The 27,507-nt window shown below is 39.7% G+C and overlaps 1 protein-coding gene across 1 annotated transcript in view; it reads left to right on the top strand.

Annotated features, from left to right (window-relative positions):
• snd1 (staphylococcal nuclease and tudor domain containing 1) overlaps positions 1 to 27,507 on the top strand; it is a 952,477-nt gene that overhangs the window by 769,103 nt on the left and 155,867 nt on the right. The window contains exon 18 of the mRNA XM_063072967.1: positions 18,993 to 19,137. Within this exon, the coding sequence (XP_062929037.1) occupies positions 18,993 to 19,137 (145 nt within the window). The remainder of the gene's footprint in view (positions 1 to 18,992; positions 19,138 to 27,507) is intronic.

Raw genomic sequence — 27,507 nt, 5'->3', positions numbered from 1 at the left:
TTATTTACAGTTTGTCCTTGTGGTGGAGATATGGACATCCAAAAGGTTGGGACTAGTAGCCAGTTCACTATTCGGAATATCTGTGAGAACTGAGTTGTTATCGATATGATGGCTGTGGCTGATCCTCTGCAAATGTGGCTGACTTAGGTGTCTATTGATAGCCTTTACACACTCCAGGATCTGTAAATTACTATCTTGCACTACTGTGGCTGTATCTAAGACAGAAAAGGTGGAAAATATTTAGCTTTTTTTTATATGTCTATGTTCTCCAGATCTGATTGCTGTTGAAAAGTGATGAAGGCCAGAAGCATTGCTTGGTGTTCTCCATCCAGAACACCAAGTACGTTCTTGCTCACCTTCACATAACAGTTGCAGCTTTTGCAGCATCTATGGTGATTCAGCATGGAATAACAGATTAATTATTCAGCAGTCAAAATCAGATTCAGATTCAGGTTTAATATCACTGACAAATGTCATGAAATTTGTTCTTTTGCGGCAGCATTGCAGTGCAATACATAAAATACTATAAACTACAATAAGAAATATATTAAAAAATTAAATTAAGTCATGCCAAAGAGAGCAGAAATAGTCAGGTAGTGTTCATGGGTTGGTTCCTTGTCCATTTAGATGTCTGATGTAGGAGGGGTTGAAGCTGTTCATAAAATGTTGAGTGTATGTCTTCAGGTTCCTGTACCTCCTCCCTGATGGTAGTAATAAGAAGAGAACACATGCCAGATGATGGATAAGGGTTCTTAATGAATAATGCTACATTTTTGAGGCATGATCTTTTGAAGATGCCCTTGATGTCGTGAAGCCTTGTGCCCATGATGGAGCTGGCTGAGTGTGAAACACTCTGCAGCTTTTTCCGATCCTGTACAGTGGTCCCTCCACACCAGGCAGTGATACAACCAGTTAGCATGCTCTCCCGGCTCAACTGTAGAACCAATCTCACCAAACACAAGTGAAAATAGCCTTACTAACTGATGGCAGAGTTCTGGGCCATGATGTACACCCTTCTGATTTTGATAATCAGTTCAAATGTTTTATAGGCATTAAAGGAGCTGCTGTGTAGGATAAACTCCTATTACAACTTAGTCAGCATATTTTAATTAACTCCCTAATGACAATCTGGCTAACTTCCATCTTATCGCTTTGGTAGGCAAGGCTGAAAAGCAGTTAGTGTTCCCTCTGTGGATGTGAAGGTATATGACTGTATTACCGAGAAGAATATGCCAGAGTGCTGGTGCCAAAATACAAACTTGTTTAACACCACTGCAATTCTCTGAAGCTTCCAGTGCTGTCTCATCATAATTAACCTTATCTATTGTGTTACCATGAAAGGAATAGATACCATTTCAATAGACCACAGCAGATTAAGTCCGTAGTTTCACAACTGAATGCTTAAGTAATATAGATAAAGGCAATATATAATAGCTTTTCTTTCGTGACTGCTGAATTGCGAAGATCATATCAATCACCTATAACCTCAGATATAGGGTAAATAATTTAACCAAGATCTCCTTTCTAGGTGGGCAATGCATGGAAATGCTTATCTTACAATGCTCAGTGATAACTTGAAGCTAATTAGCTAATTGAAAGTTATGTGGATATTTCAAAAAAAAATTTATGGAGATAGGGCAGGAAAATACAAGAATATCAGCAAGATCTTGATGAATGTTAGAATCAGTTCTAAGGGCCAAATAGCCTATTCCTGGTAATAATTCTTTTGTTTATTTGTTACTCCAAGTGTTCCGACTTCCCTCGCTCAGGTCTTTGTTGTAATTAATGAGGGTGGATCACTTGCTTTCAACGTTGCCTTCCGTTACAGCAGTGTTGGCCTCAAACCAGACAGTATTTTCTGTTCTTGTACTGAGAGTGCAGTATGGTAATTGATGTATTGAATTGTATTCCAATTTGCTCCTGCACTCTTGTCTGAGAGTACTGGAGAGTGTTTGTTCACTGGATTCAAAAGCCTGTTGTTTTTATCTGCCTAGATAGTACGGCAGACATCAATGCAGAGACAGCCTTTCCACTCTGAGTGGAATACAGAATTCAGAACCAAATTGGAATATAATTTGATATATTATTTACAGCACTAGATTCTCTTATCATTAGATTCACTTATTTAAGGGAATAAAAGCAGCAACTGTTGTGCTCTGTATCTTGCAGTCAGAGCATTTTTTTTCCTCTGTCTCATTAATCTTCTTTGATTTACACCAACTTCAGGATGCTCAGTTGCAGTAAGTAAACCTTCAGCAGCCTCTCTCAGCCAGCATCACACTGTCTACTGTATGCTTTTCAAATTCTCTGTATCCTCAGATCATTGTTCCCTACATCCCTCTTTCTGCAAGATAAAGCCTGCTATTCAAATATTTTCTTGTTCTAAAGAAAGATAGTTAACCTAAATCATTAACTCTTTTTCTGTCTCCACAGATGTTACCTAATCTGCTAAATTTCCAGCGTTTTCGGTCTTTATTTCAGATTTTCTGCATCTGCTCCTTTTTGATTTTGGAATTCTAAATTGGTGTTCATGACTGATATATCCTTGAGTTTTGATATAGATTACAGGAGTCAAATACATATCATTTTCTGTTTAACATAGATACTACTTTATTTCAAGAAATCAAATTTCAAAATTTGGACTCTAAATTTCATCTAGAAGCTGCAGAATTACCTTGAGGAAGTTTTTTTATTCTTTTCAAGAATCAGAAAGATGTATTTTAAATGAGGTTCCAAAAAGAGCAATTGTTTAATAGACACTCATTACATGAGTATCCCATGACTACTTCCTTGCTTTGTTAGACTAGATAGTACTCCTAAAGTTGACATTGCTATAATTATTTTTGATACAGAGACTGAAAAACACAATTGTGCAACAGATTTCTTTATTTACAAATACAAATTGGAACTTTTGGGTGCAAACTACAATTTTGGTTAAGTTAATTTTGCATTCGGCTACTTAAATTTGTGTCCATTTTGCTGACATCAGGAAAATTAAATGACCAACTTTGTAATTCACTGCTAGTCGGTGAAATATCTCACAAAATTCACCAAGTGGGAGGGAGTGCTCTTTGCTGTTCACAGCTGTTGAGATATTCTTTCAGTTGATTGGGCAGTGGTGAGAATACTGGCCGCACACATTGCCAACTTGCCAGAACACCGTCTTTAGTAATACCAATCATTGCCTCATCAGTGTCAATTATCTCTACACAGTAAAAGATTTCTCTTAAAAAAAAGAAATGATGCATTTCAGAGGTACAGATGTGTTCAGAATAATTTACAACTGGAAATATAATCAAATAATATGAATTTCAAAAATCCATAACATTTTAAAATTGAATTTCATACCATGGCACCATCTCTGTTTCACTACTTTGTGTCTGTGTGTTGAATTCCTACCATTATGTTTCAGTATTTTCTGGACAGCTTTTCTGTTGGAGTTTCTGCAGCTATCCATGGGAAGCTCTTGACTTGACAAGCTAGTTTCTGATGTTGCCAGTTTTAGTGGTCAGGGAAATAGTTTGCTTGAACCTTCTTGCCAAGCAACTAGTTAGTTGGTAGTACAATTATCAGAGCAGTCAGGCTCCTCCAGCGTTATTTCTCGTTCCGTACTAGGAAGTCTCTTGGTTGACAGACACCTGATGATGGCAATCTGATCTGTGTTGTTTTCGTGCTTCTCAGAATGAGACCAGATCAAGTCATATTGCATATGGTAGCAACGTGGTCTTATTGCACCATAGATCCCGAAGACGAATGATCTTCCCATTTCTACTGGTTACTGCTTCAATGTGTGCTGTTCTGGGCTTTGACATGGAATTTTTGAATACTTCCAAACTAGAACCAGTGATGGAACTACAAAATGTGTATGAATGTTTTGATTTTTTTTATGATACAGAATATTTATATTTTCTCACATATACAGGTGCACATTCCTTTATCCGAAATTCTGAAATCCAAAAAGCTCCGAAAACCAAAGATTTTTTCGCTAACAGCTGACGTCACTCAGGTGTGATGTGGCAGCACTAACAGAGGCTGCCAGACATCAGTTGTGGCTCAGTGCTTGTACTGGTTACACGTGCATTTGCTGTTCGCTGATATTTTGTGTTCACTGTTGAATTCGTGTTTAATTTCACTGTGAAAATGTCAAAGAGCTGCAGATACCCCTATGGGTAGCAATGAGAAAAAGAGGGAGACTTCCGGTAGCGCTCATGGAGTGAAGTCGCGTTCTTGACTCGCTCCATTACCTCTGAGTTTTTTTTCTCTATGGTCAGCTATACTTTAATTAACCATTAAGGCATCAACTCTTACAATACTTTGAATTAAACTGAATTCTCCGACAACTGGATGGAACTTAGATCTGCTATGTCTAAGAACGAGAAAGACGGCAAGGATGGTAAACCTCCGGTTAAACCGAAAGCTACGGATCTCCCTCCGACTGAATCACCGGTGACTTTGAAAGCGATAGCGGAGTTAATTCAGAGGGAAATCTCAACCTCTGTTAGGGAGATGATTCGTACGGAAATTGCAGGCCCTGTTAAAGACCTGATTCATACGGAAATCTCAACTAATTTCCAGAAAATTGCCGATTTAATTGATAAGATGCAAACATGTATTGCGGAACATCAGTCGGCTATATCTGATCTTCAAAAATTCGCGCAACAAAGTGAGCTTAAGATGGGGAAAATCGAAGAAACAATTAATGTAATGAAGAAGAAACTTGACTTTTTGACTTTTAAAAACTCTGACTTGGAATCTAGAATGCGACGGCAGAATTTACGAATGATTGGCGTGAGGGAAGCCGCTGAAGGTAACAACCCCATGAAATATTTCTCCCAACTTTTAAAAGATGCATTCCCTACTGTATTTCCTGACCAACCACCGCTACTGGATCGTGTTCACAGAATCCCATCATACTCGTCTAGGTCAGATAGACCTAGGCATGTTATCTTACGTTTTCATTACTTTCAAGACAAGGAGAGACTGTTTCGATTCGCTCGATCTAAAGGTTTCATTGATTTTTCGGATCTTAAGTTCCGATTCGTGGAAGATTTCAGTAAACCAATCTGGGACCAACGGGTCCGTTACAGATCCGTGATGTCGGAATTCTATAAGATGGATTTAAGACCAGCGCTGCTGTACCCTGCACGTCTAAGGATTCGCATGGCAGATGGAGCCCTTCGTTTTTTTGATTCTCCATCGGATGCCCAGAGTTATCTGGATCAACTTTCATCTCCAACATCTTAATTGCTTTCTTTTTAATTTTCTCCGTCGATCGGAGGCTGTGAATTGGTTGGTTTTAACTTTTCTGTGCCCTATTTGGGCAGAAAAGTTTACTTTCGATTTCTTAATATGGCTACTAAACTTTCTTTTTAACTGCGTCATTCCTTTCTTTTCCCAGGGGATTCTGGGTGGTTACTTCCCTTTTGTCATCTTACGTATTTCCTGTGCGGCCTTAAATTTTGTAGTTTTTGTTTAAATTTTATTCTGTTTTGCTTTTTATAATCACTTTATGTTAATAATCCTATTTTTTTTTGTTGCTGTGTCTATTCATGAGTTTGAGGTTTATTGTGGTTTTTTTTTTAATATATATTTTCCGGCTTTTGTTCTGTTCTGTGTGTATTCTAATTGAGTTAACTTTTTTTTACTTATTTTTTTACTGTTTTACAATTAGCTGATCCTTTTCATATTTATACCTTTTTTTTAGGGAGCGTATACCGGAAGTCATGGGGGTAGTTTTAGCGCTTGCTTCTTTCCGGCGGGTCTGCTTTAGATTTTGCCTTGGGGTCTTGGGCTGGGGGGTGGCGGGAGGGGCTTCACGTTTTAGTTTGTTTTTCTTTGGGCTATATACATTATTGAAGTACTGGTTGCGTCCTTTTCCCCGGTATCTTTTGTATGTTCTGTTTCCTCTCCGGGTTTGTGGGTCGCGCCTATTGTCAATCCTCCTTGTCGTGGGTTGACTTTAGGATTTATGGAGTCTATTATTAATTTTGTCTCCTGGAATACTAATGGTCTTAATCATCCTATTAAAAGAAAAAAAGTTTTTAAAGTGTTCCGGAGACTTAAAGCACAAATTTTATTTTTACAAGAGACCCATGTACGGAGGGGGGACAGACTACGTTTTTTCAAATTCTGGAAGGGACAACAATTTCATTCGAACTCCAATGCTAAGATTCGAGGCGTCTCTATTTTTATAGATTCCTCAGTTACTTTTATACAACAGGATATTATCTCTGATCTGAATGGTAGATTTTTATTGGTTAGTGGTTTACTATTTAATAAAAAAGTAGTTTTGGTTAATGTTTATGCTCCTAATATGGATTGTCCGGAATTTTATAAATCATTGTTTGATCAGTTTCCGAATTTGAACGAGTTTTCATTGATTTGGGGCGGAGATCTTAATACCTGTTTATCTCCAGCTTTGGACCGTTCGGCTCCTTTACGGACTTTACCTAATAAATCTGCAAATTTGATTAATTTTTTCCTTTCTGATTCTGGGTCGACGGATATTTGGCGTTTTCTGCATCCTCAGGAAAAAGATTTTTCCTTTTTTTCACATGTTCATCATTCCTATTCAAGAATTGATTATTTTTTTATTGATTCTCGTCTCATTCCTTCAGTGATTAAATGTGATTATGATTCTATAACCATTTCGGATCATGCTCCACTTAAGCTTTCTATTAAAATTATGGCCAATATACCAAACAATAGACAATGGCGTTTTAATTCGCTGTTGCTTCAGGACTCGGACTTTGTTAATTTTATGAATGAACAGATTGAGCTTTTTTTTATAATTAACCATACAGAAGATATTTCGGTTAACACTCTTTGGGACACTTTTAAAGCCTATATTCGGGGTCAGATTATTTCGTATTCCGTTGCTTTGAGGAAGAAACAGAAGCAGGAGGAGATGGCAATTGTGGACAAGATTAAAGAAATTGATAAGAAATATGTTATGGCTCCTTCTGAGGAGCTATACAAACAAAGAACTGAACTTCAAATGGAACACAGTTTACTACTCTCGTCCTCGATTGTAAACCAATTAAAGAAAACAAGAAGTGATTTTTATGTTCACAGTGATAAAATTGGCAAGCTGCTGGCTAATCAATTGAAATCTAATTATGTTAAATCTCAAATCAATCAGATTTATAACCAAAATGATCGATTGATATTGGATCATGTGGGGATTAATCAAACCTTTTGTGATTTTTATTCTTCTTTATATCAATCAGAGTCTCCTCGAGATTCTAAATATATGAATGATTTTTTAGATAAGTTAGACTTTCCTCAGATTTCACAGGATATGTCTTCTTTATTAGATACTTCCATTACAATGGATGAGATTAAGAATGTTATTTTTTTCTATGAATCTGGGGAAAGCTCCTGGCCCTGATGGGTTTACCGTTGAATTTTATAAATGTTTTGCTTCTTTATTGATTCCTTGGCTCTATAAGGTTTTTGAGGCTTCTTTGAAACTTGGTAAACTTCCGGAATCTTTTAATAGAGCATCAATTTCTTTAATACTAAAGAAGGATAAAGACCCTGCTCAATGTGCATCTTATAGACCAATATCTTTATTAAATGTTGATTCTAAAGTTTTTTCTAAGTTATTAGCAAATAGACTAGAAAAAGTACTTCCTTCTATTATTTCGGAAGACCAAACGGGTTTTATTAAAGGTCGTTACTCTTTTTATAATATTCGTACATTGTTAAATATCGTTTATACTCCCTCACAAAATGTTCCTGAGTGTGTTATTTCTTTAGATGCCGAGAAAGCTTTTGATAGAGTAGAATGGCCTTATTTATTTAAGGTGCTTGAAATGTTTAATTTTAGCCTGAAATTTATATCCTGGATTAAACTGTTATATCACTCCCCTGTAGCCTCGGTTCGTACTAACTCTTTAAACTCACCTTTTTTTCCTCTCTTTTCGTGGTACTCGACAAGGCTGTCCTCTTAGTCCCCTATTATTTGATATTGCATTAGAACCTCTTGCAATTGCTATTCGAGAATCTTCAAATATTACTGGGATAACTCGGGGATTAAAGTCCCATAAATTATCACTCTATGCTGATGATTTACTTTTATATATTTCTAATCCTGAGAGATCTATTCCTGCTGTTTTAGAGTTATTAGCACAATTTGGTCTTTTCTCAGGTTATAAATTAAATCTTAGTAAGAGTGAACTTTTTCCGATTAATAAACATCTTCCCTTATATTATAAATTTCCATTTAAATTGATTAATAATTACCTTTCATATCTTGGGATTAAAATTACTTGTAAACATAAAGATTTATTTAAGATTAACTTTTTACCATTAATAGACCATATTACTCAACTTTCATCTAAATGGTTTCCTTTATATTTAACTTTGATTGGTCGTATTAATGCAGTTAAGATGTTTTTTTTGCCAAAATTTTTATATGTGTTTCAGGCATTACCAATTTTCGTTCCTAAATCTTTTTTTGATAAAGTCGACTCTAAAATTTCTTCATTTATTTGGCAGAATAAGAATCCGAGACTGGGTAAAATACATTTACAGAAAGCTAAGAGAGATGGAGGTTTAGCATTACCTAACTTTAGATTTTATTATTGGGCTATTAATATTCGACATATGAAATTTTGGTTACTTGACCGGGATATACTATCTATTCCTAAATGGGTAGCATTGGAATTACAATCTGTTCAGGGTTATACACTTGGTTCTATTTCAGGTTCATCTCTTCCTTTTGATTCGAAACGCCTTAAGCAGGTCTCTAACCCGATCGTTAAATATGCTTTGCGTATTTGGTTTCAATTCAGAAAATTTTTTGATCTTAATCAATTCGGGTTAGCGATTCCTATTTTAGGTAACATATTTTTTCCTCCCTCTTTTACGGATCGCGCTTTTCAAACTTGGAAGACTAAGGGTATTTTACGGTTTTTGGATTTATTTTTAGATGGTTCCCTTATGTCTTTTGAACAATTATCTAATAAATATAACCTATCAAGAATACATTTTTTTAGATATTTACAAGTTAGAAATTTTCTAAGTACTATACTTCCTTCCTTTCCAATGCTTCCTCCTATATATATTTTAGATTCGATAATTAACCTTAATCCATGTCAGAAAGGTGCATCGGCTATGATTTATAATATTATTATGAAACTCAGGAAAGCTCCATTTGATAAGATTAGGGTAGATTGGGAACAGGAATTGGGGCTTACCATTTCTGTGGATGATTGGGGGCAGATTTTACAATTAGTTAATACTTCCTCTATTTGTGCTAAACATTCCCTAATTCAATTTAAAGTGGTGCATAGAGCACATATGTCCAAAGATAAGTTAGCGCGTTTTTACTCGCATATTAATCCTTTCTGTGATAGATGTTCGGGGCAGATAGCCTCTTTAACTCATATGTTTTGGTCTTGCCCTACTTTGGAAACTTTTTGGAGAGATATTTTCAATATTATTTCTAAGGTATTAAATATAGATATCTCTCCTCACCCTATTACTGCTATCTTTGGACTACCTAAAATTTCTAGTAATCTTTCCCCTTCAGCCCGTAGAATGATTGCATTTCTTACTTTAATGGCGAAAAGATGTATTTTACAACATTGGAAAGAGCTTAATGCTCCAACTACCTTTTTTTGGTTTTCTCAGACGATTTTATGTTTGAATCTGGAGAAAATTAGAAGTAACCTTTATGATTCTTCATTTAAATTTGAACAGATTTGGGGACCTTTTATTCGATATTTTCATTTAATGTAATATTTACCCTTCTTGTTTTTTTTTCACTGTTTTAATGGAGGTCGGGATTGAGGACGTGATTTTAAGTTTAACTCTGTTTGGTTTCAAGTTAGCCCATTGCTTTGCTTTGCTTTTAGTTAGTTGCACGGTGGGTTTTTTTTGGGGGTTTTTTTTTTTCTTTTTTTCCATTGATATATATAAAATCTAGTATACTATTATGTTATCTTGGTTTCTTATGCTTAAATTACATTGTTTGTAGTATTTTCTTTTTGGTATTGTTATCTTTTGGAATTTTATTATACTTTAACATTGTATTAATGTTTATATGGCTTACCTTTTTTGTATACTTACTCAATAAAAAGATTTAAAAAGAAAGAAAGAAAGAAAGAAAGAGAAAAAGAGAAGGAATCTTCTCTATCAATAACACAGAAAGTGGAGTTATTGCAGAAGTTTGATCGTGGTGTGTCTGTGTGGCGTCTTACTGAAGAAAATAGTGTCGGAACTACCGCTGTATATGATTTAAATAAGCAGAAAGACAAGTTACTGAAGTTTTATAGTGACAGTGACATTCTACATTTATTCCAATAAGTTATTTACCATGTGTTTGATTGGGTTCATTTGAAGCTGTATATTTTTATGTTTTATTGAATGTTTTTGTTGGAAATAAAATTCTTCTTGTCATTATTCCCTAAACAATACAGTATAACAATTATTTACATAGCATTTACATTGTATTAGGTATTATAAGTAATCTAGAGATAATTTAAAGTATAGGGGAGGATGTGCGTAGGTTTGGTGCGCCGCTGGGTCCTAAAGCCCACCAAACTGAGATGGGTTAAATAAGGGACTTGACCATATGTGGTTTTTGGTATCGGGGGGGGGGGGGCGGTCTGAAATCCAAAAAATTCTGAATTCCGAAATGCAACTGGCCCCAAGGATTTCAGATAAGGGATTGTGGACCTGTACTAATTTTGAAACTGGACAAAGAAAAGACATTTTAATCTTAAAAAGGACAACAGTTTTCTTTAATAAATATGTAATAACTTGTAATTTGCTTTGCCATTAAGAACATGGCATTAACTTACCTCAAAAAAATGGAATGTAATGGATTCACAGTTTGACAAATAGCTTATCGAGCAAAGGAAGGGAATTGCTTAATGGAATTTTTGATATATCGAATTAATTATGCAGTTTGCTAACAGTATGAAAGGATTTGTTTTGAATAATGTCTATGTATAAATCACAGTGGCAATAATAAAATAATTCCTACCCCTACCTCGCAAAATCCAGAAGGTGACTTAAAAGGTAGCTTAAAAGGAAGATTTAAATGTTGATGTCCAAGTTGCTGTTTAATGTTGGTGACGTTATACTATATACAGGATCAGGTGCAGCAGATGCATCGGAGGAACTTCATCTTGAATTGTACACACAGCAGCTCGGGCAAGTCCTTTATTTGTCATTTGGTCAAAATGTTGGAACTCTATACCTTACACCTCCCACCCCTTTTTGTGTTGTAGGCAACACAAAAACATTGCCTAGCATAGCCTTCTCAAAAGCAACTTGTAATTTTAGCCTTGTTCCTTTCTTCAGTAATGCTGCTTAACTTTCTGCAGATCTCCAGAATTTTTTGTTTACATCTGCAATATTCTTTGGCCTTTTTAAAATAAAGCTTTAAAGTTGAACCAGTAAGTGTAAAGATGAAGAAATAGAAAGTAAATTTGAAGTCAACAATTACCTCGATGTAAGTGGAATAAGGCAAGCTCATAAAAAAATCAGCTATTAGAAACATTTGAAAGCCAAATGAATATTAAAGTAAAAGGGTAAGAGAGATTAGATTCAACTGATCAAATGAATTTTTTTTCCATCTTTTGGCTTTTTCTGAATAGTGAAGTGAAGACTAAGTAACAATCCGTGTATTATCTGCCTCTTGGGGTTATAGGCATCAAGGTCTATAACCTGCTTCAGTGGAGTAGAGCTGATGAATACCAGGTCTCCTTCAGTAGCTGTGCCGTGAGCATCATAACTGTTTGCAGGGGTTCTGTCTCGGGAAACATCAATGTTCTGGGCTTCTCTAGCATCAAATTGATTTTTTAAAAATGTTTTCATACTGTAATTATAGCCCATCCATCATCTTTAGCAACTCAAATTACAACATCAGTTCAGAATTCTTGTAATCAGATATATACTTGTATATCTTCTGTGCTCCTGACTTCTGCTCTTGGATAAGCCCGGGGGGGGGGGGTGAGTTACAAAATAATCCAGACCAACACAAGCATATGCTGAAAGGGGAGCTCCCATAATTTGTTTTCAATCTGTACCAAGTGAAATGAATTCAGATAAGTATTTATGAGTGACATACTGGTTCCTCACAGTTAGAAGAAAGAAAGAAGTCAGATGTCTTTTCCCTTCCTCAGAATAGTTCAGTAATCCTGCTAGAAAGCCTGTTCCCTGGACAGCAAAAGGGAACTGTGTTTCGTTGTGATATCTTCACAGCTGGATACCTGTTGACATTAGTTAGTTAGGTAGGTGACTCATGGACACTTGAAATTTATGGATTGGTTGTCCAAATTGACATTTAAATAAAGCTTTTGGCTGTGGCTGAGGAGGAAGGACAGAAACTGGGGGACCAACTAACCCCACTGGAAGCTGCAAGGCAAGGCAGGGAGACGTCCCTGTCACTGCTCCGCCACCAGGAGCAAAATATCAACAAAAACCAGCTGACCTAAGAACACTGTTGGAGCTGCGGTAGGCAGCAATGCCAAGCAGGAAATCTATTGTGAATCTTCCTGTTAATCTATTGAAATACTGAGAAAGCTTTATTTTTCTATGTATGTTGTCTTTATGATGAGACATTAAGCCAAGACCCTATTTCCCATTGAGCAGGAGTTCTCCAGTGTCCCACCAGCATTTTCTTATATATCATCACCATTAATCATCGTCAGTTGTTTCATGTGTAACATTACTGTGTTAATTCACTGAGGAGATATGACTACTCTTAAAAAGTATTCATTTGGTGCAATGTATTCTTCAGGAGAGAAAATTGGAAGGAAAATAATCCAAATGAGAATGAGTACTATATCCAAACTTGTTTATGCTTAAAATGTCACTGCTCCAATATGAAAACTAGCTATGACTTCCATTTCCCTTTGGAATCAGCCACATTTAGCCATTCACAGATAAGTGCATCCTGCACTTACATAGTTCTACCCCATAAGTCTAAGACAAGCTGAGGGACAGATTTTGCTGCACTTGTGGTCCTGCCTCGTCATTGGACTTCACATGGAATCCATTGGCAGAGGCCAATCATTCTTCGATTTTTGCAGCATTATGCTTGAACATCCACCTCTACATTCTCACAGCAGTTAGATCTAGACATTAGCTGGGAAACCCCATTAATTTCAATGGGTTGCTTCATGTGGATATTTAGAAGAAAACCCTATGTTCTGTTACTTTTATGCTTGTTTAAATTTAATTTAATGATTATAATTGCTTGTTACTTTGAATGTATTTTAATTATTTTTTAATATTTAGCACTACTTTAATAGTTTTGAATGCTGTATTTGTTAGCCTGTGTTATCAGGTTCTAAATGATCACTTCTTGCTGGGCAACACACATAAAAGTTGCTGGTGATTTCAGCATCTGCAGATTTCCTCGTGTTTGCGACTTCTTGCGGGGCACTGGGATAGATGATTGAATTTAGAAGAAAATATAAATCTGATGGATTAAGTGGCATCATTTTGTGCAGAATCTTATCTGATTTTGTTTTATGTACTGTACATAGCTTTAGATGGAATGGAGAAAACTATGAACAGACTTTGGCAAAGGGGAAAGCTTTTGTTACTTCTAAGTCAAGCTTTGATCGAGGGCAATCAAATACATATGCTTCTGAACAGCAAGGCCAGTTAGATATGTTGAGAGGGAAAGGTGATTCATTGGCTCAGAATGAGTGGAGCAAAGTTGAATGAGAGAGGTATGCTGGAGGTGAGGTTAGCAAGCTTTTGCTCCATGGGCATACCAGCCTTGAAATTTAGAAGAGAAAGTGATGGAGCAATTGCCGTTGCCAATGAAGCAATGACAGCAATGTTTCTCAAGAACATTTAGTGAATGCCAGGAGAAATACTGAGAGAAATAAAGGAAATCCATAGAGCATTCAAGTCTTGAGTGATAAATAATAGTTAGGACAAGGCAATAAGTCATTTTGTCCACTCATTAAAAGTTAATGTAGTTCGAAAATAAAAGCAGTGCATATTCTTACACTTAATACTCTTGCACTGCCCAAAAACCAATCTTCTCATAACAACCTATTATCTTGAAACATGGTTGCATACAAAATCTCTGTGAAGCATAAATTCTTATCTATTCCTCTGATATAACCAAAGACTTGCTGATTAGAAAGATGAGATGAACTAGCCTAAGTGATGGAGTGTTTAGAAAATGTAATTTTCCCCAATATCTGAAAACCTTGCTCTATAAAAATACTAAGAAGTTTCAGCTTTATGAAATTTTAGTAGATTTAAAAAGAAGTGACAAAGGAAAGAGCATTTTATTGAAAATATCTCTGGGGAGTTCCTTTCATGTCTTTCACAACTACATAACTGATGTCGATGGAGGATATTCACTGAGTTCACCTTTGAGAGACCTTGCTTCATGCTCCACAGGGCAAATTTGGCAACAGATGATGTTTCACTTAAAGCCAGCTCGGGGCAAATAGCTATATGTACGCAAAGGGGAAATAGGCTTGAATCATCCAGGGATTGTGTTTTGCTGAAGGTCCCCCCCGAGAAGACCTTTTGAATGTGTTATTTGGGATTGAATGTATGTTAATGAAGGAGCTTCTAGCTATGCACACAACTGTGGAAATTCTTGCTATGTATCTCCTAAGTGGTGATTCTCTCATTTCCTCGGAGCCTTATTATTAAGGACATTATATTAATGCAGATCTGAAATTATGTCTGTAAGGGAGAGCATTGTTCTTGTCACTTCTAAAATTTAAAACATGTCCTCTTGTGCTTCATGCAGTCTGGAAATAGAACATGAAAGTTATTAACACAAAATCAGTTTGTGAAATAGACTATAGGAGTTATATAAGCAATTTACCCAGTCTAACCTTCCTCCAAAGTGTAAGTATTTTATTCACATGATGGACATGACCTGGATGATAGAAGATCAGAGGCTGTTGGAATTATTACAGGAGTTTTAATGAAAAAGTGTGTTTTACTTTGCCTTTTGTGGCATGTCTTTTACTAATTCTCTAGTGACTGCTACCGAGGCGTAGTGTTGTAGTACAAATGGTGCCCAATGGACAGATCCGCTGGTGAATTGCTGTGGTAGATGGCTGGTGCAGAAAAAATATGCTGAATAGCCACCTGTGTTCTAGCCAGTCTGTATTCCCATAGTCATATCTTTGTGTTTCTGGAGAGTTTTACATACAACTGTCTGAAAACTTCCAGTTATATAGATAATACATTGCTCAGGTTTTCAGTGGGTTTTGGGTGCTTGGAACCCAAGTTCCCACTGCATGAGTTACTTTTGTTTCAAATTGCCCTTCTGTTTCTGGCCAAACAGTCTTGAATCAATCCTGCTACACTCTGATTCAATGAGACAGTGTTGCCTGATGATGTGGAAATGTTCAATTTCAATGGAGTTATAGAGTAGTACAGGACAGAAACAAGCCCTTCTGCCCATCTCATCCATGCCAAAACCTTTCAAACTGCCTACTCAATAGACAATAGACAATAGGTGCAGGAGTAGGCCATTCGGCCCTTCGAGCCAGCACCGCCATTCACTGTGATCATGGCTGATCATCCACAATCGGTATCCAGTTCCTGCCTTATCCCCATAACCTTTGATTCCGCTATCTTTAAGAGCTCTATCCATCTCTTTCTTGAAAGCATCCAGAGACTTGGCCTCCACAGTCTTCTGGGGCAGAGCATTCCATATATCCACCACTCTCTGGGTGAAAAAGTTTTTCCTCAACTCCGTTCTAAATGGCCTACCCCTTATTCTTAAACTGTGGCCTCTGGTTCTGGACTCACCCATCAGTGGAAACATGCTTCCTGCCTCCAGCGTGTCCAATCCCTTAATAATCTTATATGTTTCAATAAGATCCCCTCTCAGCCTTCTAAATCCCAGAGTATACAAGCCCAGTTGCTCCAATCTTTCAACATATGACAGTCCCGCCATCCCGGGAATTAACCTTGTGAACCTACGCTGCACTCCCTCAATAGCAAGAATGTCCTTTCTCAAATTTGGAGACCAAAACTGCACAGAGTACTCCAGGTGTGGTCTCACCAGGGCCCTGTACAGCTGCAGAAGGACCTCTTTGCTCTTATACACAATTCCCCTTGTTATGAAGGCCAGCATGCCATTAGCTTTCTTCACTGCCTGCTGTACTTGCATGCTTGCTTTCAGTGACTGATGTACAAGAACACCTAGATCTCGTTGTACTTCCCTTTTCCTAACTTGACTCCATTTAGATAATAATCTGCCATGCATCTGCCCACTCACCCAGCCTGTCCAAGCACCCTGCATTCTCATAACATCCTCCTCACATTTCACACTGCCACCCAGCTTTGTGTCATCGGCAAATTTGCTAATGTTACTTTTAATTTCCTCATTATTGTAAACAACTGCGGTCCCAGCACTGAACCCTGCGGTACCCCACTGGTCACCACCTACCATTCCGAAAGGGACCCGTTAATCGCTACTCTTTGTTTTCTGTCAGCCAGCCAATTTTCAATCCATGTCAGTACTCTGCGCCCAATACCATGTGCCCTAATTTTGCCCACTAATCTCCTATGTGGGACTTTATCAAAGGCTTTCTGAAAGTCCAGGTACACTACATCCACTGGCTTTCCCTTGTCCACTTTCATAGTTACATTATCAAAAAATTCCAGAAGATTAGTCAAGCACGATTTCCCCTTCGTAAATCCATGCTGACTCGGACCAATCCTGTTACTGCTATCCAGATGTGTCGTAATTTCATCTTTTATAATTGACTCCAGCATCTTTCCCTCCACCAACATCAGGCTAACTGGTCTATAATTCCCTGTTTTCTCTCTTCCTCCCTTCTTGAAGAGAGGGACAACATTAGCCACCCTTCAATCCACAGGAACGGATCCTGAATCTATAGAACATTGGAAAATGATTACCAATGCATCCACGATTTCTAAAGCCACCTCCTTAAGCACCCTGGGATGCAGACCATCAGGTCCTGGAGACTCATCAGTCTTCAGACCCAACAGTCTATCCAACACCATTTCCTGCCTAATATAAATTTCCTGCAGTTCATCCATTACCCTAGGTCCTTTGGCCACTATTATATCTGGGTGATTGTTTGTGTCTTCCCTAGTGAAGGCAGATCCAAAGTACCTGTTCAACTCGTCTGCCATTTCCTTGTTCTCCAGAATAAATTCACCCGTTTCTGTCTTCAGGGGCCCAATTTTGGTCTTAACTATTTTTTTCCTTTTCACATACCTAAAGAAGCTTTTACTATCCTCCTTTATATTCTGGCTAGTTTACCTTCGTACCTCATTTTTTCTCCGCGTATTGCCTCTTTAGTTACCTTTTGTTGCTCTTGAAAAGTTTCCCAATCCTCTGGCTTCCCACTTGTCTTTGCTATGTTATACTTCTTCTCTTTTATTTTTATACTGTCCATTACTTCCCTTGTCAGCCACAGCCTCCCCTTACTCCCCTTAGGATCTTTCTTCCTCTGGAATGAACTGATCTAGCACCTTCCGCAGTATTCCCAGAAACACTTGCCATTGCTGTTCCACTGTCATCCCTGCTAGGGTATTGTTCCATTGAACTTTGGCCAGCTCCTCCCTCATAGCACCATAGTTCCCTTTGTTCAACCGTAATACTGACACTTCCGAGTTTCCCTTCCCCCTCTCAAATTGTAGATTACTCCCATCAAAGTGCGCCAGAACCATAGCCTTCTGTATCCCTACTATCCATGTACCTATCCAAACTTCTCTTAAACATTGAAATCACTGAAATTATTCCACTCTCTCACAACCCCTTTTAAATATTTTTTAAAAACCATCTTTAAAAACATTGTTGGAGATGAAATAATCATAAAAGTACCATTACCAGGGATACCATATTATGACTGGTGCTACACACCTTTGATATCCTACCCTGCAAAAACTCATTTCAGGGAGGTAGCATCATCAGTTTGCGGGAGACTCCCAGAACTTCTGGGAGAGGTGAGATGTCTGCAATAGAGTAGCTCCTTAGCAGCTAGCCAGCTAGTTTAAATAACGTTAGCTATGCTCATGAACGAATGAGACCTGTTAAACTCACCTCAACATGTCTTTTACAGTCTTAACCCACCATGGGCAATAGAAAAGTCACTGTTGCAAACAGTTCAGCGAGCAACACCGTCATTATTTTGACCCCTATTAGGCAGGGGTACACTTTAGGGTAGTCTGGGGTGACGTACGTTTTATATTTTCTTTTTTTGGAACACTCTGCCATGGTGCGCGCTCTCTCTCTCTTGTGGCCGCTCTCACGCTCGCTCTCTCTCTCTCTCTCTGTCATGCTCTCGTTTGCTTTCTCTCTCACTCGCGCGCTCTCTCTTGCTTTCCCTCTCTCCTGCTTTCCCTCTCTCCCGCTTTCCCTCTCTCCCTCTCGTGCTCGCTCTCAAAAAAATTGATTTCCGTGATATTGTATATAATTTGCTGGCATCAGAGAGCCACTATTAATATGCAGGAGACTCCCGGAACTTCCGGGAGAGGTGGGATGTCTGGCTTAGTCATTCATGAACTTGTGTGTGTGTGTGACTTTCTCTCTTTGAAAGTCTTCTTTAGTTGAAAACAAAAGTAGGTAAAAGATAAACATCAAGCAAAGGATCTATTGTGAGAGAAATAAAGAAACGGAGGGCTGGACGATATAATCCCATAGGCCTGCCCTACAATTCATTATGACTGTGCCTCATCTACCTCAGTTCTTTTTCTCACTTACTGCCAAATCCCTTGATACTCTTAATGTGCAAAAATTATTGATCCTGTCTTGAATGTATTCAACTTCTCCAGTCTCGAGCTAGTGAATTGCTAAGGTTCACAGCCTTCAGACTGAAAAAAATTTATGTCATCTCTGTACTAAATAGGTCTGTTGGGGAGACACAAGAGATGCAGGCCTATGAGATGTTCGTCAGCCTGCTCAGAACTTCTAATACTTTCTTGTTTAATTATTTGTATTACTGCAAGTTTCTCTCAGGTTGCACTGAGACACTGCTCACTATTTCTTCATGACTTTTTTGTAGGTGTGGTCAAATTACGAGGAGCAGCCAGCGGAAGAAGCTGTGCTACAGGTTGCAGAGGAGAAAGAGCGCACAGTCAACTACAAGCCTGTAATTGTCACTGAGATTACAGATGATCTTCACTTCTATGTCCAGGATGTTGAGACTGGTCAGTACCTTTTAGCAAGGACAGGGATATTTAATTGTGCTTACTCTTGACTACCCTAAATCTACCATAGCCCAGTGAAAATAGTGGTATCAGTTATACAGCGGAAGCACATACAGAGCAATATCGTTTTCTTCAATATTGCTAGATGTAGGTAGAAGTTCCAGTAGGAAGACAGCATGTTGCACTATGATTCTCACTTATAAGTTTAAATTTGCTAATTTCCGTGGTAGAGTTCTTAATTGCTACTATCACCCTGGCAGAATTTGCCAGATAGCATTATGTACTGTACTAAAAGCAATATGCTTCAACAGTCATGCCGCTTGAGCAATAAATACCTCACGGTAGCCATCTGTCACTGATTTACACTGGTGTCATATATTGTGCATTCCTGGAATATTTAACTACCCTTTTCCACCAGCATTTTAATTTTATTCCATTGTAACATTTTTTCATAAGTATATATAAAATGATTTTTAAAATATTAAACTGTATGATCAATCAGTCAATTATAGGTGGACAATTGTCAGATTTTACGCTACTTCTAGTTCTGAAGACAGTCCACATAGGTTTTTTTTGTGCAACTGGACAATTTTCATAAGAATAAGAAGTTAGCTGAGGTCGAAAGGAGTATGAGGTTGTGAGCCAGCTTTATTCAGCCTGCAGCTGATTCTGGTATGTGATTTGTAATAGTGGGAGTGGCATGCATTGTTTTATCTGTGAAGTTTAATGCTATCATGACATTTATTGTTGTGGGATATGGTTTGTTTTCTGAAGAAAGTAATTGAAGTAATGGGGAATGCAAATGGAGACAAATGGGTATTCTGAATAGCAGCTAACATGAAATCAGTATAGGAGGTAACACAAATTAGGATGAGGTGGCACATTGTGGAACATGGATGCGAATGCTGCTTAGCCTATTCATTCTCAAGTGAAGTGCAATTGATGGAGTACCAACCAGTATTAGTAACTGCGACCATATTTGGGCCCCTTATCTTAGAAAGGACATTCTGAAACTGGAGAAAGTTCAACGGTGGTTCACAAAAATGATTCCAGGATTGAACAGCTTGTCATGTGAAGAGAATTTTAATGGCTCTGGGCCTGTATTCAGCAGAATTCAGAAGAATGAAGCATGACCTAATTGAAATCTATCGAATTGTGCAAAGCCTTGATAGAATGGATGAAGAGAGGATGTTTCTTATAGTGGGAGAGACTAAGACCAGAGGAAACAGTCACAAAATAGAGGGGCATCCTTTTATAATGGAGATGAGGAGGAATCTGTGCAATTCATTGTCAGGACATGAAGGGATATGGGAGGGAAGGCAGGAGATTGGAACTCAGGAGCAATGATAAAATGGCAGATGTTACGAGAATACACATAAAATTAAGATGTTTGCTGGCCTGGGCTAGCATCAGTGGCATCAGCAGTTGGTCTGCCACCTGCCCTCAGGGGAAGGAGAGATAAGGAACAATGGAGCAGCGTCTGGAGATGTGTAATGAAGGGATGTGGGAGGAAGAGCTGTCTGGAGCGGCTCCCCCCTTTGAGCCCTGAACTGTTTGAAGTGATGGACAGGCGATACCCCAGCAGGGGGATAAAAAGGGACAGGTTCGCTAAGACAGACACACACGCCACCCGAGGTAACGAGACCCTGGAAGCGGTACGCTTCTCACGAGTGGGTGGAAAGGTACGATCAGCGGGAACCCGGTGTGTGTCCGCCCTTGCCTGGGTGCCGGGTTCACTGCAGAGGATCGACCGCATCTGGAGGAGGGGTCACAGTCGGTGACCTCAGGTGACATCACCAAGGACCTGCCCAAAAGCTGTTTGTGAGCCATCTCGCTGGTCTGTGAGCCATCTTGCTGGTCTGTGAGTGAAGCCGTTCTGAATGATGAGTTGTTCCTATTCTATCTCTCTCTTCCCCCACCTTGTCCATCGCCATGGCAACGATTACTGCGAACTGAACTACAAACTGGACTGAACTTTGAGTCATTTTGAAATTGGTCATTTAACCCCTAGACAACGATAGAGCTTGATTGATGCTGTTATCTTAATTCTGTGCACATGTGTGTTTATCATCACTGAACTGTTGCATTTATTATCCTTTCGATTACTGTGTTGCTTGTTCCTGTAATAAAACTTTCTTAGTTCTAGTACTCCAGACTCCAACTGAGTGATCCATTTCTGCTGGTTTGGCAACCCAGTTACGGGGTACGTAACATAAGTGGGGTTCTCGTCCGCGATTTTGAACGCTAAATTTGGGACGGAGTAAATTGATTGGGTTAAAATTCCCGAAAGAAAGAAAAGACAAACAGCAGAAATGGAGGTTGAGGAATTTATAAAGGCGCCGACCTTGGAGGCATTAGAGGATGCCAGGAAATCGGAATTGATAGCTGTGGCAAAACGGGTGAATCTTGCTAAGGTGAAGTCGACAATGAGGAGAGAGGAGATACACAGAGCTATTGTAGAGCACTATGTATCTAAAGGTGTGTTTCCCCAAGGTGAGCTGGGGGAGGTGTCTATTGAAAAACCTGCTGGAGACGCGGTACAGGTACAGCTTGAAAAACTGAGACTCGAGCACGAGTTCCGGGTACGGCAGTTAGAACACGAAGAGAAGCAGTTACAAAGGCAGGAGAGAGAGTTAGAAAGGCGGGAGAAAGAGAGAGAGTTAGAAAGGCGGGAGAGAGAGAAAGAGGTAGAAAGGAAAGAGAGAGAAAGACAGTTGGAGAGAGAGGAGAAACAGAGGGAAAGGGAATTTGAGCTGGAGAAGTTAAAGATAAGGGCCAAGCAGGGGCTCGTGCCGAACCAAGGTGGAGGGTTCTGGGCGACCCAGGAGGTAAGGCTGGTTCCCCCTTTTGACGATACCGATGTGGATCGGTACTTTCTCCACTTCGAAAAAGTAGCTATAAGTCAGGAATGGCCGAGGGATAAGTGGGTTGTCTTGCTTCAGAGTGTACTGAAAGGGAAGGCCCAACAAGCTTACTCCGCCTTATCCGCGGAAGATGCCCAGAAGTATGAGGTGGTGAAGGAGGCCATCCTCAGGATTTATGAGTTGGTCCCGGAGGCATACCGGCAGAGGTTCCGGAATGCGAGGAAGCGGTGGGACCGCACGTATTTGGAGTTTGCTCGTGAGATGCAAACATATTGTGAGCGTTGGTGCGCCTCGAAAGGGGTAGAGGGGGATTATGACAGACTGCTGCAACTGGTTCTGATTGAGCAGTTTAAAGGTTGTGTCCCTGAGGGTATGAGACCCTACCTCGATGAGAAAGAGGCAGCCACGTTAGCCGCAACTGCTAAGTTAGCGGATGAGTATGCGTTGACGCATAAAATGAAGGTTGCCCCGAGTAAAGGCTACCAGAAGGGTAGTCAGGACGGCGGGGAGAGTCCGCCGGAAAAGTCAGAAAGTAAGCCGGGGACTAGTGAAAAGGATAAGGTAGACCGGGAGCAGCCTGGTAGGAAGTCTCCTGGGGTCGTCTGTTATAATTGTGGGAAAGTCGGACACTTTGCGTCCAGGTGCTTTGCCCCAAGGAAAGAGACGGGGAAAGGAAAAGCGGAAATTTTGAATGGCTGTATTGAGCTGTTAAGCGAACCGCTAGGGAAGGACAGGTCTGAAAAAGTCCAGGAAGGGCGCGAGAGGTTTATCTCGGCCGGACTGGTGTCAGTGAAAAAGAGGTTAAAACCAGTTCCAGTGCGGATCTGGAGAGACACGGGAGCGTGTCAGTCACTAATACTGAAGAGTGTATTAGAGTTTAGCTCAGAGACCCAGACTGGGGAGGTAGAGGTCAAAGGTGTTGGGGAAGGGACAGAGTCAGTCCCTTTGCACCAGATACATTTGCAGAGCAACCTGGTCTCTGGACTAGTCACGATCGGGGTGAGGTCCGAATTACCGATGAAAGACGTGGAAGTCTTGCTCGGTAATGACATCGCCGGAGGAATCGTGTTCCCAGTCGTGAGATTGACGGGTCAGCCTGCCAGCATGGAGGCCCCGCCCGCGATGGTGAATTTGGCTGAACCATTTCTGCCAACCTTGTATGAGACAGGGTGTAGTGAGATAAGTGGTAGTGAGGGAGCTGGGACGGACGTAGCAGTAGCCAGGAAAGAATTTGTGCAGACGCAGGAGCGAGACGAGGGGCTGATGGTTTTTGCCGAGACCGCTCTCTCTGACACAGCCTTGACAAGCTATTGTGCGGATAAGGAGGTGCTAAGGAAGAAAGGGAAATCAAGTACAGCATCCGCAGATGAGGAGTGGGGGTTGGTGCAAAAGAGTTATGGGGATGAGGTTTTTAACATGGCCCACGAGGTACCCCCCGGTGGACATTTTGCGGTGCTGGAGGAAACAGTTGGTGGAATCATGAAAGAGATTTACCGGCTGCCCAGGGGGAAGAATGTTATTGATCATGACCGACGCGAACTGAGACGGTCACTGGCTTTTGATATGCTAACAAACCTAGTCGGTGTTAGCGTGGAAATCAATGAAGCTAGGGGCCCCTTGATAAGAGGAAAAACCCATTTTGAAAAGATTAGGATGGGATCGGTCAGATGGGAGAAGGCTATTGTTTTGGCCAGGTCTACTGATAAGGTCTCTCCCTTAATCCCCGAAGGAGTAATTAAACGACGCGCACCCATGTGTTTGATTGTCCCGAGGAAATGCAAAGAACTGGGACGTTGGGTTATGTCGGTTACAATAGGGCGGCCAAGTAAACAACACCCATATTTTTTGAGTAATTCAGTGACTAAAGGGCTGATGAACACAGAGGTGTGTATTGGCAATTTAACACGGCTGTCTGAAGCCAGCTTGATAGTGAACCTTGGAAAAAATGAATTCGGCCACACGAATGTCACTTACCTGGGAATTGTGGTGACACAGGGGCAGCTGGCAGTGATGCAAGCTACAGTGCAGGCTATCGCTGACCTCCCAACCCCGACAGACAAGAGGGCCCTCAGAAGGCTTTTGGAGATGGTGGGGTACTGCAGGAAGTTTTGCAATAACTCTGCGGTCAATACCCGTCCCCCTCCTACTAAGCCCTTGCGAGAGAAAATTGAGTCGGAATGGGACGACCCTTGTTGTTGTGGTCCGGGACAAAACCAAATGAGAGGTTACATTGGTCGCAATTCATCAGTGTTTTTGGCCACTATGAAGTTTGCTGAGTTGGAGCCTGGTCTAAGGGATTATTAATAACACGTGTAAAAGGAACAGAAAATGTGATGACTGTCTGTCAAGGTGTTGACAGCTTCAAATTCTCTGTATTAGCTAAATAACTGTTAAAGATGTATATTGTGTATGTATCAGATAATGTAGTCATGTTTGTAATTTTTACCTCCCGGTAAAAATCCTTAAAGGGGGGAAGTGTTACGAGAATACACATAAAATTAAGATGTTTGCTGGCCTGGGCTAGCATCAGTGGCATCAGCAGTTGGTCTGCCACCTGCCCTCAGGGGAAGGAGAGATAAGGAACAATGGAGCAGCGTCTGGAGATGTGTAATGAAGGGATGTGGGAGGAAGAGCTGTCTGGAGCGGCTCCCCCCTTTGAGCCCTGAACTGTTTGAAGTGATGGACAGGCGATACCCCAGCAGGGGGATAAAAAGGGACAGGTTCGCTAAGACAGACACACACGCCACCCGAGGTAACGAGACCCTGGAAGCGGTACGCTTCTCACGAGTGGGTGGAAAGGTACGATCAGCGGGAACCCGGTGTGTGTCCGCCCTTGCCTGGGTGCCGGGTTCACTGCAGAGGATCGACCGCATCTGGAGGAGGGGTCACAGTCGGTGACCTCAGGTGACATCACCAAGGACCTGCCCAAAAGCTGTTTGTGAGCCATCTCGCTGGTCTGTGAGCCATCTTGCTGGTCTGTGAGTGAAGCCGTTCTGAATGATGAGTTGTTCCTATTCTATCTCTCTCTTCCCCCACCTTGTCCATCGCCATGGCAACGATTACTGCGAACTGAACTACAAACTGGACTGAACTTTGAGTCATTTTGAAATTGGTCATTTAACCCCTAGACAACGATAGAGCTTGATTGATGCTGTTATCTTAATTCTGTGCACATGTGTGTTTATCATCACTGAACTGTTGCATTTATTATCCTTTCGATTACTGTGTTGCTTGTTTCTGTAATAAAACTTTCTTAGTTCTAGTACTCCAGACTCCAACTGAGTGATCCATTTCTGCTGGTTTGGCAACCCAGTTACGGGGTACGTAACACAGAGCAGACACAATGGGCCAAATGGCCTAATTCTGATCCTATATCTTATGGTCCTTTACTATAGGTAGTTGACAGTTCTACTCAAACCTGGTTTACCTTTTTTTTGATGATGGGCATTTTGAGGCAGGTGAGGATGGGAGAGGAGGAGTCATCTGCCTATCATTTACCTCTCCCCTGCTTCATCTGTACCCACCCTTACCCATCAGCCTCTGTCTTACCCTTCCTTCTCATTTCAGTATACTAGCCATTCAGTGGGCTGAATGGCCTACTTCTGCTCCTATATCTTATGGTCTATCTTTGCTCTGTGTCCTCAATCCTGATGTGTGTAGGTAGGGTCACAACCCAAAATGTTGGCTGTCCCTTTTCTCCACAGATATCACTCAACTTGCTGAGTTCTTCCAGCTGTTGTTCCAGATTCCAGTTGATTGTATCTCCTGCATAAATTAACCTGGAGTGGTCAATGGAGACCTTGTACAATATCAAACCGAGTGGTTGATTAATCAATGTAGGGAGAATTTTATTCTGCTTTTATCTTTTTACTAGATTTTTTTAAAACATTGGCACTCAACACAGATATTCTCCTTCAAGACAGCTAAGATTTTTTTGAAAATATGCACCTTACAAATCACCTTTTGATTAATGGGAAGCTTACACTGCTATAAAGCCAGAATTTATTTCCCTTCTCTGTTTACTCTTGAGATGTTGAGTATGAGCTTTCTTCTGATTCATTGCTAACCCCATGATGCAAATACTCCAACAGTTGGATAAGAGTTCCATTATTTAGGTCAAACAATGATGGAAAAGATGAACATTTCCAAAAGGTATTGTGTGTGGCCTTGAAGCAAATTTGAAAGTGATGACATTCCTTTGTGCCCAGTGATCTTGTCTTTCTAGATGATTGTTATAGATTTGAGAGATGGATACTGTGGGGGGGAGCTTTGGTTAATTGCTATAGAGTATTTTTTATAACTGGTACGTGCTGCAACCATAGTATACTAGTAGTGGAGTGATTGATTGTTTAAGATGATGCTAATCGAGAGATTTTGATGTCCTGGAAGGTGTCAGACTTTTGGTGTTACTGAAACTGCATACATCCAGACAAGTTGCGCTCAGCTTCTTTCAGATAAATCTTTAGAGTCAAGATAAGAAGTGTGCAGATAGAGTAACTGTATAGGTATTAGAACAAAACACACTTCTTATTATCTAGTTCTTGTTTAATTTTCCATATCCTTTGCTTAATTATTCATACAGCCACTGTAGGAAAAATTGTGTTATGACACAGAACCAATGCAATCTGAGTGAGTTCTTTCTTAAACACTTAATAGAAATTGGGGACAATGGCTTTTATATTCCCAAAAATACTGCAGTTAGAATGTCAGATGAGTTAAAATTGGGATTGGTCTTGATAGAATTCTCATTTCATCTTTTGCTAATTCCTTTTCCAAAGGTTAAGTACCCTGTTGCCACTCACACTTAAGTGACTAATCATCTGGGATAGACACCCTTTGCTGACTATTCTGTAGCACTTCCCAGGGTCATTCTGAATATCAAAATGTTGTCTTTTGTCTCAGAATCTCCATAGTTGAAAGCCTTGCCTCTAATTGCTTTTACAAAGCATCTGAAGAGTAAATTATATTTAGTATATGCACTTAGTTGGAAGTTTGCTGTGTTAGTTCATTAGAATCAAAGGTATTAAGAAATCTGAAGAATTATATGTTGAACCCTGGCAAGACTTTAGAGGAAATGCTGATTTTCCTACCACTGTGGTACTTGTAACTTAATTGCTCATATAACCAGTTGAAATAATTGTGTTGTGACAGAAAAAAGTGTGGTGTCTTTAAGTTCTTTACTTAACTCTTTCTTGTCAGAAGCTGCACATTCAGCCTTTTCACATTCAGCATGGGGTTCAACCTTCAAGGTTAGCACATTTTTTAAAATTAAGGAGAAGATCTTTTGCCTGCTGAATATAGAGTATTTTGAAATACAGCACAAAATGTTGAAAAGCCTACCCATTTTTAGAGTTTGATTTACCTTAATACTCCAGATCACATTTTAAAGTATGAATTCCATTTCAATAGAATATATAATAACATACTGTGGCGAGCATTTGGTCCATAATGACAGATGAGGAAGCTTGTTAACTCAACAACCGTTTTATTGTGATAAACACAAAAC

This window comes from Mobula hypostoma, chromosome 20, assembly GCF_963921235.1.
Source record: "Mobula hypostoma chromosome 20, sMobHyp1.1, whole genome shotgun sequence".
In the NCBI taxonomy this organism is placed as follows: Eukaryota; Metazoa; Chordata; class Chondrichthyes; order Myliobatiformes; family Myliobatidae; genus Mobula; species Mobula hypostoma.
The sequence above is the reverse complement of the archived record's forward strand: the minus strand, read 5'-3'. Positions and strand labels throughout refer to the sequence as shown.